We start from the raw sequence: 15394 nt of genomic DNA on the forward strand, positions 1-15394 counted from the left end.
TTTTAAAAGTCACATACTGTAAGATATTATTTATATAAAATTCTCCCAATGACAAAATGATTGGGATAGAGAGTAGATGACCCATTGCCAGGGGTTAGGGATGGTGGGGGAGGGGAAGTTGGTTTGACTCTAAAGGGGCAGCACATGGGAGGATCTTTGTGGTGACAGAACAGTTCTGTATCTCGATAGTGTGGTTACACTGATCTACACGTGACAAAATGCCACAAAACTATGCACACCATTGTACTAATGTCCATTCTGTGTTCTACCCTCTTTCTCCATGTGGTTTACAGCCATCATGGTCTCATCCACCCACTTCCATCACCACCTTGATACTCTCTTCTCGACTTTTCCTCTATACTGCTCAGTGCCGGCATGACAGTGCTAACTGGATGTCTTTTTGCTCCTCTACTCTCAACATATCTTAAATTTAGCTCCTCACCCCACCTGTTCCCACCTCTCTATGTTTTGCCATCTTTCTACCCGCCACCCACCAGTCATCCTTACCTTTCCCTCCCCCTGGCCTCCCATTGCCAAGTACTTGATTTGTTTTAGAGGAGTCTTTCTTAAATTCATTTCTATTTTCGCTGTCACCATTACAGTTCCAGACCCCATGAACTCTAGTTTAAAACTTGATGAGAAATTCCTAATGGGCCATTGGGCCTCCAAACTCTCACAAATCTTATCCAGTCTCTGTACAGCGAATATCAGAGTATCCTTTGATGCAATAAGTTGAAAGTTATATATACAGGGCAAGAAGGGAAAGGGGGAATATAGAGATCCGAATAGAAGTCAAGTAAGACATTTTTCCAAAGGCAGTGAAATACATTTACCTAATTTAAAATTTCTCTTCACATAGTTATACAAATTTTAGTCAACAATGAGTCTTTCTCTCTCAGTAAAAGTGCAAAATACATACCTTGACTCTACGAGTAATGCTCAGGAACTGACAAGTTTTATCATAAAGTTCTTCCAGGTTTTCTCTGTCCCAGTAGAAATCAGGAGTAATCAAGAAATCCGAACTCAAGTTTACATGGTGTCTTAAAAAAAGGAAAATGATAACTTTTTATTTCTATCTTGAATTAAAAATCATGGTCTCTATTATATTTTTTATTTACATGGTGCTTTATGACAATGTTTTTTAATGCTGACTTTTAATACTTTTGAGAAACACATAACTAAAAAATTGATAAGAACTAAAAAATTTGCAACCAATTAATTCAATCTTTAATATTAATATCATTTATAAAGTAGTTTAAAAACAAAATGAGAGGTTTTTTTTTCCTATTTCTAAACTTTTTTCATTAAAACTTTTTACAATATACACAAACATTTTCTTGTGGACAGGTAACCATGTGGCTCAAAAAGAAAAAGAAAAAGGTAAAACTTGACCAATCTTATTCCTATTCTTAATCCCATCTTTCCCTTTCTCCTACCCCCTATAGGTAACCAATGTTAGTTTTCTCTGTATCCTTCCAGTGTTTATGCAAATGCTGGACAAGCAGATAGATACACATATAAACACACACCCACATAAGTCTCTCTCTCTTGTTTTATATCTTTGTTGTACATAAGAGGTCGAAGCTTACTTTTAAGTGAACACGTAAGTTGTAGAAGTAACATATAACTGTTCACTATAAAATAAGAAAATACACTAGAGAGTTTTAAGAAAACAGTGGTGGGCCCTTTTATTTTAACACATGACTCAACTCCTTTAGGCCCTGCAAACACTTTGCTGTATCCTTCCAGATCTTTTTCTATGCATACATGAGTGTGTGTGTGTACATGCACATATGTGTGGTATGTACACATATCAAGATAAATAGGAATATTTATTTTTGTTTGCTTACACAATTGCGATCATACCATATATAATTTAGATTTATTTTTTCACATAACGTGCCATGTTTCCATTCATAGATTTACCACATTTAATAACATAACCACTTTTATTGTAAAAAGAAGATTAAGAATAGTAAGACTCTATAGAGATTATTCACAAACCTAAGTATATTCAGGCTTAACTTCTGAGTTTTGACGTTATGATTTGCTGTATGAAATTCTGCTTGCATTGCCAAGAGAGAGATGAGAAGAATCTCTCTACCTCATTTCTTAGAGAATTCAAGGCTTTAGATGTGCTGTGGGGTGCTCCTGATAAAGGGGGTTTTAATTTTTGTTGGTACTTTGAATTAGGGCTTCTGAACTATGAGAAATGCATAGAGGATGAAACACTGGACCACTTATGCTCTCCAGGCCAAGGATACCGTGTTTCCCCAAAAATAAGACCTACCCCGAAAATAAGCCCCAGTTAAGATCGTCAGCCAGACGGACGCATTTAGTACATTATGACGATGTTCCAGAAGAAGATGACGTGACTGTATTGGAATAAATGTAGATTGTTGTACATGAAAAAATAAGACAGCCCCTGAAAATATGCCCTAATGTGTCTTTTGGAGCAAAAATTAATATAAGACCCAGTCTTATTTTTGGGGAAACACGGTACAAGGAGAATGTGGAAAAACAACTCGTAGATAAACTACTTAGAATGAATTCTAGTAACTCATCCCATAGACTGGAGGGGACAAAACACTGAACTTGACTGCCAAAACACTGAACTTTTAGTGAGAATAATGCCAAGATTCAAGATTTCATTCCATAAATCCCAGAAAAATTACAATAAAGTAAACTGAAAATTTTTGGGACACTTATTTAAAATGATGCACCATTATGTTTCATCAATTTGACGACACAGTTCTTCCCATTTTACCATCTCCGAAAATGGGAGGCATCTTTAAAATTTACGATGTCTTACAGGTGGCAGTTGGGACTTAGTTGTCATTGCCTTCAACAATTTATTTCCCTTATGCTTTCCTTTTTATGTATGCCCAAGAGGGAATGTGATAGAATCTATATCCAAATAAGACTAAAAGAGCTATTTCAGCAAGTGCAAAAAGTAAATTTTCAGATCAAGTATCATAGTCTAACTGGCAGCATTTTCCTTCTCCCGTGGCATCTTATGGTGTCTCTGTCAATGAAATATGGTACATAACTTTTCTGTAGCAATTAGGTCTATTTAGCATTATGATGCAGTGAAAGATTTTTACTAAAAATTGCCATTATCCAAATTCTAGAATGTATCTTTCTACCTTCAAAGGACATTGACTATGCTCCCTGATGTAGGTTTAATGTAGATTAATTATGATTTCTTTTGCACGTGCAGAATTTCTCCCAGTATAGTCCTAATATAGCCCAACTGCTTGTAATGGGTAAGAGTTCTGCTTATAAAGAATGAAACCAAACCAGCTGCATGTCCCATAAAGGTGCAGATATTGGCTCTTTACTACAGAAATACAGAAATGTTTTCTTAAGATCATTAAATATATCAAATATTTTATATCACAGAGGAAATTCTACCTTAGGGCAAACAGTTCACCCATTTTCTGCATAACTTCTTCATGAGATAGTTTCACTTTCTTCCCAGCTTTTAAAGCCTATTTTGGAGGGAAATAAAATACATACATACATACATACATACATACGTACATACATACATACACACATACATATATCTGATAAGTAATTGGTCCATAAAAGCAAATTCTGAAGCAGCATAATTTTAATCTGATGCAAATGATATATCTTGGATGAATGTCTCTCAGTTATCTCACTCTGAGATAATCAATCAATTAAACTTATTAGGTAGAAATTTTATATTCCCTTTTTTCATTTCCCTCTCACCAGCATTTTCTATGATGTACGTTCCCAATCTCTTATTGAAAATTCAGGGCCTCTTTCCCTGAATATAATTAGATTATTCTTACACAGTAAAAAAAATTAATTACAGTAAACATGATTTTTAATGTATTTTGAAATTTTGATATAACTTATAGGTATATTTCATGCCATTATTTATCTTATAACTTAGGAAAACACTTTTTTTTAATCAAGAAAAGTGCTCATAATTTCCTTCCTTAGAAACACTTCACTTTTTTTCTTTAACTCAGTTATATTAAAAATATTGCACCATCAGAGGAAAGTAATTCGAATTTTAAATTAAAAAAAACCAATATGAAGTTTTCTATTTCATCACTTTATATGTAACAGGGGATTCCTTTTTTCACTTAAATTCAGTATAGCTTTCTCAGTGTTTATTATGTCTTTATTGTACTCCTAAATATATTATTATAGTGGGAAATTTGTGTTTTTCCCAAATAGAAATCAATCCTTGAAAATAAGCATAAAATTGGTATAATTACCTCTGGAATTGACTGAATAGATTCAACAAATTTATCCAGTGATGCTTCCCAAATAGCCAGTTTCACTGGGGAAAAAAGTTCACAATGGAACATTCTTTATCATCATATTCATGTTTATACAAAATGCATCATTGCACAGTACCTGCACTGCCATTTCAACAATACTTTAAGAAGCAGATGTGCTAAAAATTTGGAACTGAAATTTAAGAATACTTCATTATTATAAAAGGACAGCACTACAGTGGAAAAAGAAGAAATGAAGTCGATTTCCAAACCCTGTTGGCAGAACGAAGCTATGTTTGGTAGAATTCCTGATTTTCTAATATTGCACCTTGGGAACCCAGGCAGTATAAGGAACAGCCTGGATTGAAGGCTGCCTCGTAGAGGGGGCAGGAACCCGGCTCTCCCCACCTGCCTTCACACTCCTCAAGGCTGAGTACAGCTCAGAAGCCCCTGAGCCTCCGAGAGTGTGGTGTGGACAGGCGACAGCAGCAGCAGCCCAGTGTAGACTGATGCCATAAAATTCGTAGAGAACATCTACAGTTTTATACAAGAGCCTGGATCTGTCAGAAAAAATCTAGAGACACTGTGACTCTCCCATTTCTGTGAAAAACTAGAGAACATTTTTCTACACAGGGCTGGGCTTTCTGTGCCTGGATTAAAGACAACCTACGAATAATCACCACACAGAGAGGAGAGGAAAATAAAAGTAATAATAGTAATGATATAAAAAGTATTTTTGGAGAGGGTAGGCTTTATCAATGCAATTAATAAAGAATGAGCAGCTTCAGCCCAGATACTATATTTCATACTCTATTATATTTTTTTTCTATTGGAGGGAAAGAAAAAAGGAATGTAGAACTTTGCTGGGTATGAAAACATGCCAAAATCTTTACTAAATATTTAAACTTCCTTCGTGAAGTGAAAACTATGGAATACTTTCTCTGCTGAGTAGTATTGACTTACCTGAAAGGCAAAGAGCATTTGAAAAAGCAAATTTCTCTAGAATGGCGTCATCTAAATCCAGCTCTGAATTTAACCTGATTTCCCCTCTGTGAAGTTTTGACTGCCCCCTGTGAAAAGGAAAAAAAAAAGAAAGTATTTTGTAAATCCTGAAAAGCACTTTAATTTTTTTTTGAAAAATGTCACCTTAACCTGAAACTAATACAAAAAAATTTTAAAAATTAAAGGAAAAAATACAATATTAAAGTAATTGACTCACTCTCACACACACACACACACACACACACACACACACACACACACGAAAAATAGAAAAATGCCACCTTATAATCTTTATAGATCATTTCGGAAATTTGTATCCAGAGTCTTATAAATGTTTTATATGTCCTTTGAGCCATGTCTAGAAATTTATCCTAAAGAAATAAAAGGTGCAAAGAAAAAACTGTATATAAAAACTTTTTATGGTCAAATGTTTAATAGTTAAAAAACAGGAAAGAAACTAAATGTTTAATAGAATAACAGTTTATTTATAGCAATTCCACACAACAAAAATGAAAAAGCATGTTTTTGAAAAATATTTAATGGAAAGGGGAAAAAAAATCACAGTATGTTGCTAAGTGAAAAAATGTTGAATATAAAACTATATACAGTGTAATCCAAAATTACAGGGATGTGGTGGGGGTGGGGAGCGAGATGGGAAGCTATGAAAAACTAAGGTATACGTGTAGAGAACTCTGGAAGGAAGTGGGGAGACAGGGAAAAGGAAGGAATTTGGGAATATACACATCACAAGCCAACAGGAAAAGTATAGAGTAAACCTCCCCAAAAGACGTGAGGCAAGAAGAGATGAACAAAGCAGGGTGGACAAGGAGGCCTGTAGGAGGGCGGAGAGGCAGAATCTGCTCAGGTAGAGGGAAAAAAGAAGAGACAAGAAAGAGCAGCATTGACAAGACGTTTTATAAATGAGCTTAGCTCACGCACAGTGGGGCAGCAGATACCTGCAATCTTAGGCAGGACTCATGTAACAACTACGTTGGTGGCTGCCAAGGTCTTTTTGAACGAAACCAAATCACTGACTCGGGTCCAAAGAGTTAAGGACTTTACTCCTCCTTAGATAAAAGGTTGTGAGTGTGTGTGCGTGTGTGTGCGTGTGCGTGTGTGTTTCTGTGGGTGGGTGGAAGAGAGTACCAAGTCAGTAAGTTTGATCTGGAAGGAGAGCACAAAAGAAGAATTTATGGGAATGATACCACAAGGCCAAGTGCTTAATAATTAATAAAATTCTATTAGCGCCTCATTTGTTGTATCAGGGTCACATCCTCACTTTCTTCTGCAGCCACCATGGTGGGCCCAGGCCCTCACTCACTAGCCAGGAGCCCTTGGGCGACACAGAACATCTCTATCTCCTCTGAAAGTTAGTTAATTGCAATTACAGGGTTTTTGTCAGGATTCAATGAAATGATGCGTGAAAAGCAGTTAGCACAGTACCTGGCACAGGGAGAGTAATTTTGTTGGCTGTTGTTACTTAGCTCTCACTCCATCTAGTCTTTCCACAGCTAGTGTCTCTTCCAAATGTTCTTAAAGCTCTCCTTTCATCACTTCTTTTCTTAATATGAAGACGTCCTATTCCACTAGACACATAACTCCGTGAGGAAAAAGACCTTTCAATCTTCTTCCTACTGCTTTCTTTTTCTGCCCTAATATCTCTCTTCAGTTCCCCCTGGCTCAGGAAGGAATCCGCTAGTAGGTTGCCTACCCATATATCGTACCTGAAAATAGTGTGTCAGGACCCCACTTCTTGCAGGCACCCTGTTTCTACAGGTGGTTCTCTTAGACCATCCCCTCATTGTATTTCCTTGTTAAACCCAAAATCAATAGAGAAAAAAATGGGTTCACTTAAGTGAAAACTTTACTAGATCAATTCGATTGGTTCATTCTGATGAAGGCATAGTATTTTACTTGATTTAAGCTGCTTAGGGAAACTTACATTTTGGGGTTAGACTGTCTATGTTTTAATTTATGGGTGGCCTGAGAAGGTAAAAAAATAATGTCTATCCACTTATAATTATTGTATTGTTTAGGCTTTGTATTTGTACCACTAACTTTTTTCTTAAAATTCGTCTCCAAATTCCTAAGTCATTTATCCCCTCTACCGTCTTACCTCATTATTCCAAATGCCACTTTCATAAATTTGACAAAATGTTGCTTACTCTGTTTTTGTATAGTTAAGCTCTTCATTTTCCCAGTGTACCAATGCAATTTCATAGGGCTGAATTTCATGTTTTTCTAGAACTTGCATCACTTGCTTCATCTAGAAGAAAAGGAAGAGCAACCTGATTATTACACCTGACTCCTTCAGCACAGAAGTGTGTTACCGTGTTAACACATTTTCATTACATTTGATGACATTTCTTGTTAAGTTTTTAAGAAAAGATCAATTTGATTTGTGATATTAAACTCATCAGGAAGATATACTCATTTTGTCTTATTTGTAAAACATGTTTTTACAAAGAAGAAAACAAAAGAAGAAAATAAAAATTATCGTTATCCCACAAGAAGAAAATAAAAATTATCGTTATCCCACAACCCAGAGAAAACCACTAGTAAAATTACGGTTTGTATTCTTTAAATCTTTTAAAAAATGTATAAGTAACATTCTTCAAACAATTTAAGTGGGGCTGGCCCGGTGGCTTAGGTGGTTGGAGCGCCATGCTCCTAACTCCAAGGTCGCTGGTTTGATTCCCACATGGGCCAGTGAGCTGCGCCCTCTATAGCAAAGATTGTGAACAACAGCTCTCCCTGGAGCTGGGCAGCTGTGTGCTGCTGTGCCAGCTGCTGAGTGCTGCTGCGGGCTACTGTGAGCGGCCCGTGGCCAGTGTGAGTGGCCAGCAGCCATCGTGGGCTGCCATAGGCTGCTGTGAGTGACGGGCAGCCAGCATGAGCTGCTGTGGGCTACCGTGTGCTGCCAGGAGTGGCCAGTGTCCAACGTGAATGGCCAGCAGCCATTGTGAGCAGGCGGCAGCCGGCGAGAGCTGCTGTGAGAGGCCGACCAAGGACTGGCAACCAACTGCCTCAGCTGGAGGGAGCACAAGGCTCATAATACCAGCATGGGCCAGGGAGCTAGACTGAAAAACAATGGCTTGAACCGGAGTGGCAGGGGAAGCAGAAGATGGGGAAAAAGAAATTTAAACAAAAAATGATAATCTCTGTGCTGTCCGGAACTCCTCCTCAAAGGTAACCATTAAACATGGCGCACAGCCTTCCAGACTTTTTTCTATGTGTGTATCTTCATATATTTTGCTTATTATATGAAATGGGATCATACTGTGCATGTGAACATTTTCAAAGCTATTCTCCTTAATGCAGGAACCACAGTTTATTTAACTGTCCTAATTTCCATCCATGGGAGATGATTTCTATAACCCACTAGTACAAGGTCAAAATGCACCATCCTTATGTGTGTTACTTCATGACCTTGTGGGAATATTTCTTTAGGAATTGCTAGATAAATAGTCATAAGTATGTAAAGCAGAGAATATAGTCAATGATAAGGTAAGAACTATGTATAGTGTCAGATGGATACTAGACTAGTCGGGGGAATCACTTCTTAAATTATATAAATGTCTAATCACTATGCTCTACACCTGAAATTAATACAAAATAATATTGAATGTTAACTGTAATTGAAAAATTAAAAAAGGGGGGAAAAGGTGAAGGGGAATAAGAAGTTCAAACAAATAAGTCATGGGGATGTAGTGTACAGCATGGGGAATATAGTCAATAATATTGTGATTGTGTGGTACGTTGTCAGATGGTTGCTGGGCTTATCATGGTGAGCACTTCTTTAGCGATATAAATGTTGAATAACTATGGTGTATACCTGAAACTGATATAATGTATGTTAGCTATACTGTTAAATAAAAATCTTAAAAAAAAGACATGCACAATTATAATTTTGATAAATATTGCTAAACCGCCCTCCCAAAGTTTTTTCCAATTTTAGAATCCAAACATTTATGAGAGCATTCTTTAAAAACTGGACATTATTAGCCTTTGACATCTTTGCCACTTCAAATAGCCTATTTGTATTACATTTTTTTCTTATATTTGTTGCTCATTTATATTTCCTTTTCTTTAGGAAACCCTCTCCCCATCCCTACCACGGTGTGTGTATGTGTGTGTGTGTGTGTGTGTGTTTCCTCTTAGTAAAACTGGGATGGTACACGGTATATTTTTTTAACCAGCTCTGCTATTATATTGGTTATATTTTGTAACCTGCTCTTTAATTTAACTGTATTATATACATAGGCAATTTCCTATAAATAGCTATTTTTCCACGATTTTTAAGAGCTGTGGATTCTACTCTAAGGGTATATTTAAACAAACTTCCTACTACTATGTATTTTGGTTATTTCTCATTTCTGCTTTGTAAATAACACATTGATGAACCTTTCTGTACATCATTCATCAGGCATCGCTACAATTATTTTCTTTGGAGAATTTTCTAGATGTAGAATTGCTGAGTTAAATATAAAGCTTTGATGAGTACTATCAAACTGCCTCTAAAAAGGTTGTATTAAACACATTCAGATAGGGATATGAATAAATGAGTTCCTGTGAGTGATAAAGTTCTAGAAAACTGATCTAAAAATAAGACTCAGAGCAGCCAGCTCCCCGTGAACTGTGTGTCCATTATCCATTTGGTACATTGTCATGTATGAAATATATTTCCTTCCATCTGTAGTGTAGCCAGGACTGTTCTGATTCGCCACAAATTAGTGTATGCCCAGAAAACAGAAAATGCAGGAAATTATAAGACAAAATAAACATTATTTTGGAAGATGAAACTGCTAGGATAAATATCACATAATACAAAGCAAATAAGTTGTAGATTATCTGTTAATTTATCTTCCAGTGGTTCAGATTATTGAGTGCTAATTAACAATTTATTCTGAGAAAACCACATTTTTATACTTTTATACTTTATTTACACTTACAGTTTTGTCTTTCACATTCCAGAACACAGCAGCTCCTTCCCTGGTTTAAAAGAATAAAAGAATAAACTAAGTTAAAGGTAGAATACATTCTTTAGGGCTATACATAAAGACTCGCTTAGGGAACTTCTAGAATTCCAGAATGCAATTTAAAAAAAATATGATGTATTATTGATTGAACATTACGGTTCCCAGATGGATTTGCCAAAATAAGAGGTATTTTTTGAACTCTTGATAAAACCTGACCTCTAAAATTCATGACTTCTCTCATAATTTGCAGAACAAATAAGTACTGTTAATACTATGTAACTGTATCATGTATCTATACCGTCTTATACCTGGTTCAATTCTGATGTCAGGAATCAGAATAAGGAAATTTTTGAGACCTGTCTTAGCTCTCATTAGGGAGATTCTGCTGTAGGAGAATAAAGGGGCATGCTTTTAACAGTTGTGGAATAAGGACACTGAGATAAATTAAAGCCTCAGATGGATACAGGCACCGATAGGATACAGCCACCCATCCCTACAGTGCTTACGGCACAACTACAATGAAACCACAGGAGGCCCTCTGAATCCACTTCTGGCTTTGATAGAATTTAAAGCCTAAAAACTATAAATGCACTTGTTTTGATTTCTGAAGTTTGACGTGTTGAGCTGTTTCAGGTAGTAAATAAAAAAGGAGTATGGCTCTGGGCTGTTGCACTGGAGGAAGGAAAAGTGGAAATGAAAGAAAGATAAAACTATGTCGGTCCCATACTAGTCTTCAGACATTTCTTAAGCAATGTACTTAGTATTCTCGTATGTGTGGGTCTGTGCTTCATATCTGGGATACAAAGATGAGTACGGTCTAGTTCCCATCTTCAAGGAACTCCCAGTCTAGAAAAGGCTGATGATATCTAGACCGCCAATCACAATAGAGTGTGATCAGTGCTGTAACAGAATTATGCAAAACATACTTGAATGTACATCGGAGGAACACATTTCCCAAAGGAGCAGCAGATTAGCCAAAGGAGAGACGAGAAGAGGCAACACAGCAGAGAACACAGCCTGGGCTGAGAGAAAAGGTGCGAGGGACAGGACTGCGTCCCAGAATAAACAGCCAGTAGTGTGAATGGCTGTGGATGGGAGGAAGTAGAGGGCAATCAGGTTAGAGGCAGGGAAGAGCCAACCCCACAAGGAACGCTGTGCTGTGATGAGGAGTTTGATCAATTTCCATAGAATTTTAGGCAGGAGAGTGGTGATCAGAATTACCTATGGAAAAATTATCCTGCCCATAATCGACAAACAGACTGGTGGTGGGGTGAGAAGACAGGCAGGAGACCAGGTAGCAAACTGTTGCAATAGGCCAGCATCAGGTCTCAGGACATGGATTTAAAGCTACAGTCCAAGTATTAGTTCAGGGAACCACTTCTAGGCAGACAGGTCTCGGGAACTGTGCATCCTCCATCTAGAGCTGGGCAGTGCAGTATGGCACTCAGAAGCTTCGTGGGGCGACTGAGCACTTGGAAGATGCCTGGTCCAAACGGAGAGAGGCTTTGCTAAGTGTAAAACACACACCAGGTTTCCAAGACTTAGTATGAAAAAAAAAGTAAAATCGAAAAAAAAAGTAAAATCTCATTAATTATTGACTGATTACATGTGGAAATGATAATATTTTAGATATGTTGGGTTAAATAAAATACACTATAAAGTTTAGCTTCAGGCAATATACATTATTAGTGTTGTTCAAAATTAAATTCATATTTTTTTGACTTTAAAAAATGTGGCTGTTAGAAAACATATCACTGCATATGAGGCATGCATTTGCGGCTTGCACTGTATTTCTAATGGATGGCACTGAGCTCGGGAAGGGGCACTGAAAATGAATGGGAAGGAGGATTCTTGACATACACTTGGTAAATGCAAACCCAGATTTCCAAATAGAGACAAGCCAGAGGAAGATTCTTCACTGGTTTTAAAAATTCTTTATTTTATAAGAGGATTTACCAGAAGACTCCTAAAACTGACAAGCCCTCCTAGATAAAATAAGAATCAAAGGATAAACTGAAATCACAAATTGTGAGCACATTTACTGTTGACAGAGGAGGTATACCTATGTCTTTACAGACCACATGAGTTGACCGCTAGCCCATCTCCCAGTGGGGTTTCTTTCTTGTCTCACCTGAAGAAGAATATTGTTCCAGGTTCACCTTCTTTTGCAGAATTTTCGACACCCATCACCAAAATATTTGCTGCATCTGTGATTTAAAGCAAATGACTAAAAAACTACTATGTCATGAGGTGACACAAGGTTTAAGAATCACCTATAAACTTTTAACCAAGAACTTAGGATCATTTCTTCATATACCATTAAGCACTCTGTAACACCCTGTTTTAAGGTTTCTGAAAGTATTTAGTATATGAAAATGAAAGGATCATACAAAATTACTTTCACAAAACATTCAATGACCTGCGATACTATTAGTGCTATTTGAAACCCATTAGTGCTATTTCACACCCACTTTGATTCAGTAATCACTAGTTCAGCTAATAATTATTAAAGTGTTAGTTTCAACACAACTATGGCTCAAAGTGTAAACTTCTTTCTACAAAATTAAAATAAAATTTGAAGAACCATTAATAATAAAATACAATTTTATTTATAATATAATTTTATATATTAACAATATAATTCTCAAACGACTAATAATATAATTCTAAAACTACTAATTCTGCTAAATTTTAAATTATATTGTGTAAATTGTGGGTCATAGAAAATATACAGAAACAAAGATATTGACCATTTGAAAATATATCTGATTTCAAAGTTAATTATGAGAACTACCACAGTAGTCATCTGTAACATTTAAATATTTTAACCTTTTAAATATTATCAAATATATTATCAAATATATATTAATATACAGATACTCATCAATAAGTTCTTTATATATCAGTATAGTAATATTTGTTATAACTATATATTCTATAAGTTATAAATAATCTGTTAATATATTAATAAATATACTAATAGTAATACATAAAAAGTTATATATAATTTCCTAACCTAAAATTAGGATCGTCACAGTTTCAGAATTCCTGAGGTTGGGGGATGAGGGGTTCAGACAGAGACCAAATGCTACACCACCTTTTTTGGGTGAACTCTAACTTCCTGAAGTGCTATATCCTGAGGGCCAAGTTCACCTATGCAGCCAAGAGCAACATAAAGGAAATGGAAAAGACTCAGGCCAATGAGAATGGTCCAAGAAGCCCCCAAGTATGCAGTGTACAAGCCATCCTGCCTGATGGCCAAGGACACCCCCGGGTAAGTTTTCATCTTAGGGGCCATGGACATAGCTCTGTTTTTCTAACTCAATTATGTTTGTTTTTGCCATCAAATAGCACAAATAGTCTGTTCAGATCATCAAGGCTGAAAAAGCATGATGACATTTCCACTATTTTTTATGGGGTCAATGGCTCTTAAGAATTTTCTCTGTAGCAAAGAGGTTTTCAACCTGCTATTTTTGCTGCTTTGAGATAAATTCATGATTTTCCATCAAAATGTTCCAAGTTACTTATGTTTTAATATAAAGCAGGCTGTTTTCTCAAGACTCCTTCCTGATACTATTCTACTACCCTCGATTTATTTTAATTCTCTTTATAATAAATATTGTTTACCTTTTAATTTTGTTAATTTTAAAGTATTAGATTATACTGGTAAATTTTTCTTTAAAGGCTCTCCTCAACATTTCGATCAATTTCCTGGTTCTTCTGTTAATACTTTTCAATCTGACAGAAATGAGATGTCATGGCCTTTGATTATCCTAAGGAATAGTGATGCCATAAAGTTTAATAGGTCTTACTGACTGTAATCTGAGAACTGAGTTCTCTGTAGAAACATTTTAGTTTCTTATCTTTGTATGTCATTTCTATGAAGAGATTCAACGCCACTGTTTTGATGCAATCCTTTAAATAGAAAATGAAACTTAAGCAAATGCATACATAAGAGCGTATCATAGGAAAACTGTTTTCTTAATACATTTTAACATACTTGGCCCCAGGTTCAAGATGTACCTCTAGGCAAGCTTGTTACTTCCACATATCCATGAGAGGCCAGATCTTGAGACAGATTTCCAAGATGATATTCGTCTGCAGTTGCAAATGCTGTGCAGTGCATCAGGTCCTGTGTCAGCGAGATTAGCATGACACTGGTTAGCAAGAGACTAAGTGTCTGCAATGGTTGCTGTCACCTTCCAGGACTCCATCTTGCAAAACTAGCACTTGGGAACGTTTTCTTTATACATCTCAAAAGACTCATCCAAGGGCCATGTCAAGGATGAGGAGAAAGAAGCAACAGGGAGACAGATTTCAGCAGAATCTATGAATGATTCTCGTGCTAGCCAGAAAGACACAATGGACTATCCTGAAAGGGGAGCTGCTCCCCAACAGGTAGTATTTCAAGCACAGACTGAGCAAAAGATAATTAAGGCATCAAATGGCTGCCTGGAGGAAATGCTATTTAAAAAGTCTCTCCAACCCTGAGTTTCCATGACTCTTTCACAGCAACGTTATTATTTGAGGTTATTTGATAACTTGTCACTAGCCTTTACAGGCAGAGATCACTATAAATCTACAAAGGAATTACAGAACTTTTACTCTGGTTAATATTAAATAAAAAGTTCTGTAAATCTGAGAATGTACTCAGGTTTGGTTAGTGCTTTGGTTCCTGCACTGTCTCATCTGTGTATACACGCAAACATTCATGGTTTGTGTCTCTACAGGACACACATGGAAAGTAATAGGGCACCATTTGTCAGACTCAGTCACATCCCATTAGTGAGTCCTGATATCAATTTAGTTGGCCCAAACCAGCTTTAAAAAAAAAAGAAACACAACACAAAAACTAAATAGAACAGAAAATATTAGAGTACATTATTCATAGTAAGGTTAAATTTTTATGACGTGTTTTTTTCACTTAGATATGTCTAAGTGTGTATACAGTCACTGTGTATGTATAATATAAAATACACTTCTCACCTCAGGATGTGGTCAGTAAAGTTCAAAAGCGATCAGTATAGGCACTGAGAGCTCAGGCACAGAATCTAATTTAAAAAATCAGAATAACAATAATGCCTACTTTATAGGATTCTTGGGAAGTTTAAACAAGCTGATCAATGTCAACTGCTCAGAACCATGACTGGCACA

At 36.3% G+C, this 15394-nt stretch overlaps 1 protein-coding gene across 2 annotated transcripts in view; it reads right to left on the reverse strand.

The window, feature by feature from the left end:
* RMND1 (required for meiotic nuclear division 1 homolog) overlaps nt 1-15394 on the reverse strand; it is a 37769-nt gene that overhangs the window by 10348 nt on the left and 12027 nt on the right. For both annotated transcript variants that reach the window (XM_019735436.2, XM_074333709.1), the window contains 8 exons: nt 14264-14372; nt 12372-12447; nt 10214-10253; nt 7427-7527; nt 5223-5329; nt 4257-4321; nt 3415-3491; nt 920-1040 (listed from right to left, as the gene is read on the reverse strand). In XM_019735436.2, the coding sequence (XP_019590995.2) occupies nt 920-1040; nt 3415-3491; nt 4257-4321; nt 5223-5329; nt 7427-7527; nt 10214-10253; nt 12372-12447; nt 14264-14372 (696 nt within the window). The remainder of the gene's footprint in view (nt 1-919; nt 1041-3414; nt 3492-4256; nt 4322-5222; nt 5330-7426; nt 7528-10213; nt 10254-12371; nt 12448-14263; nt 14373-15394) is intronic.

The sequence above is a fragment of the Rhinolophus sinicus genome, linkage group LG05, assembly GCF_036562045.2.
Source record: "Rhinolophus sinicus isolate RSC01 linkage group LG05, ASM3656204v1, whole genome shotgun sequence".
Taxonomy (NCBI): domain Eukaryota; kingdom Metazoa; phylum Chordata; class Mammalia; order Chiroptera; family Rhinolophidae; genus Rhinolophus; species Rhinolophus sinicus.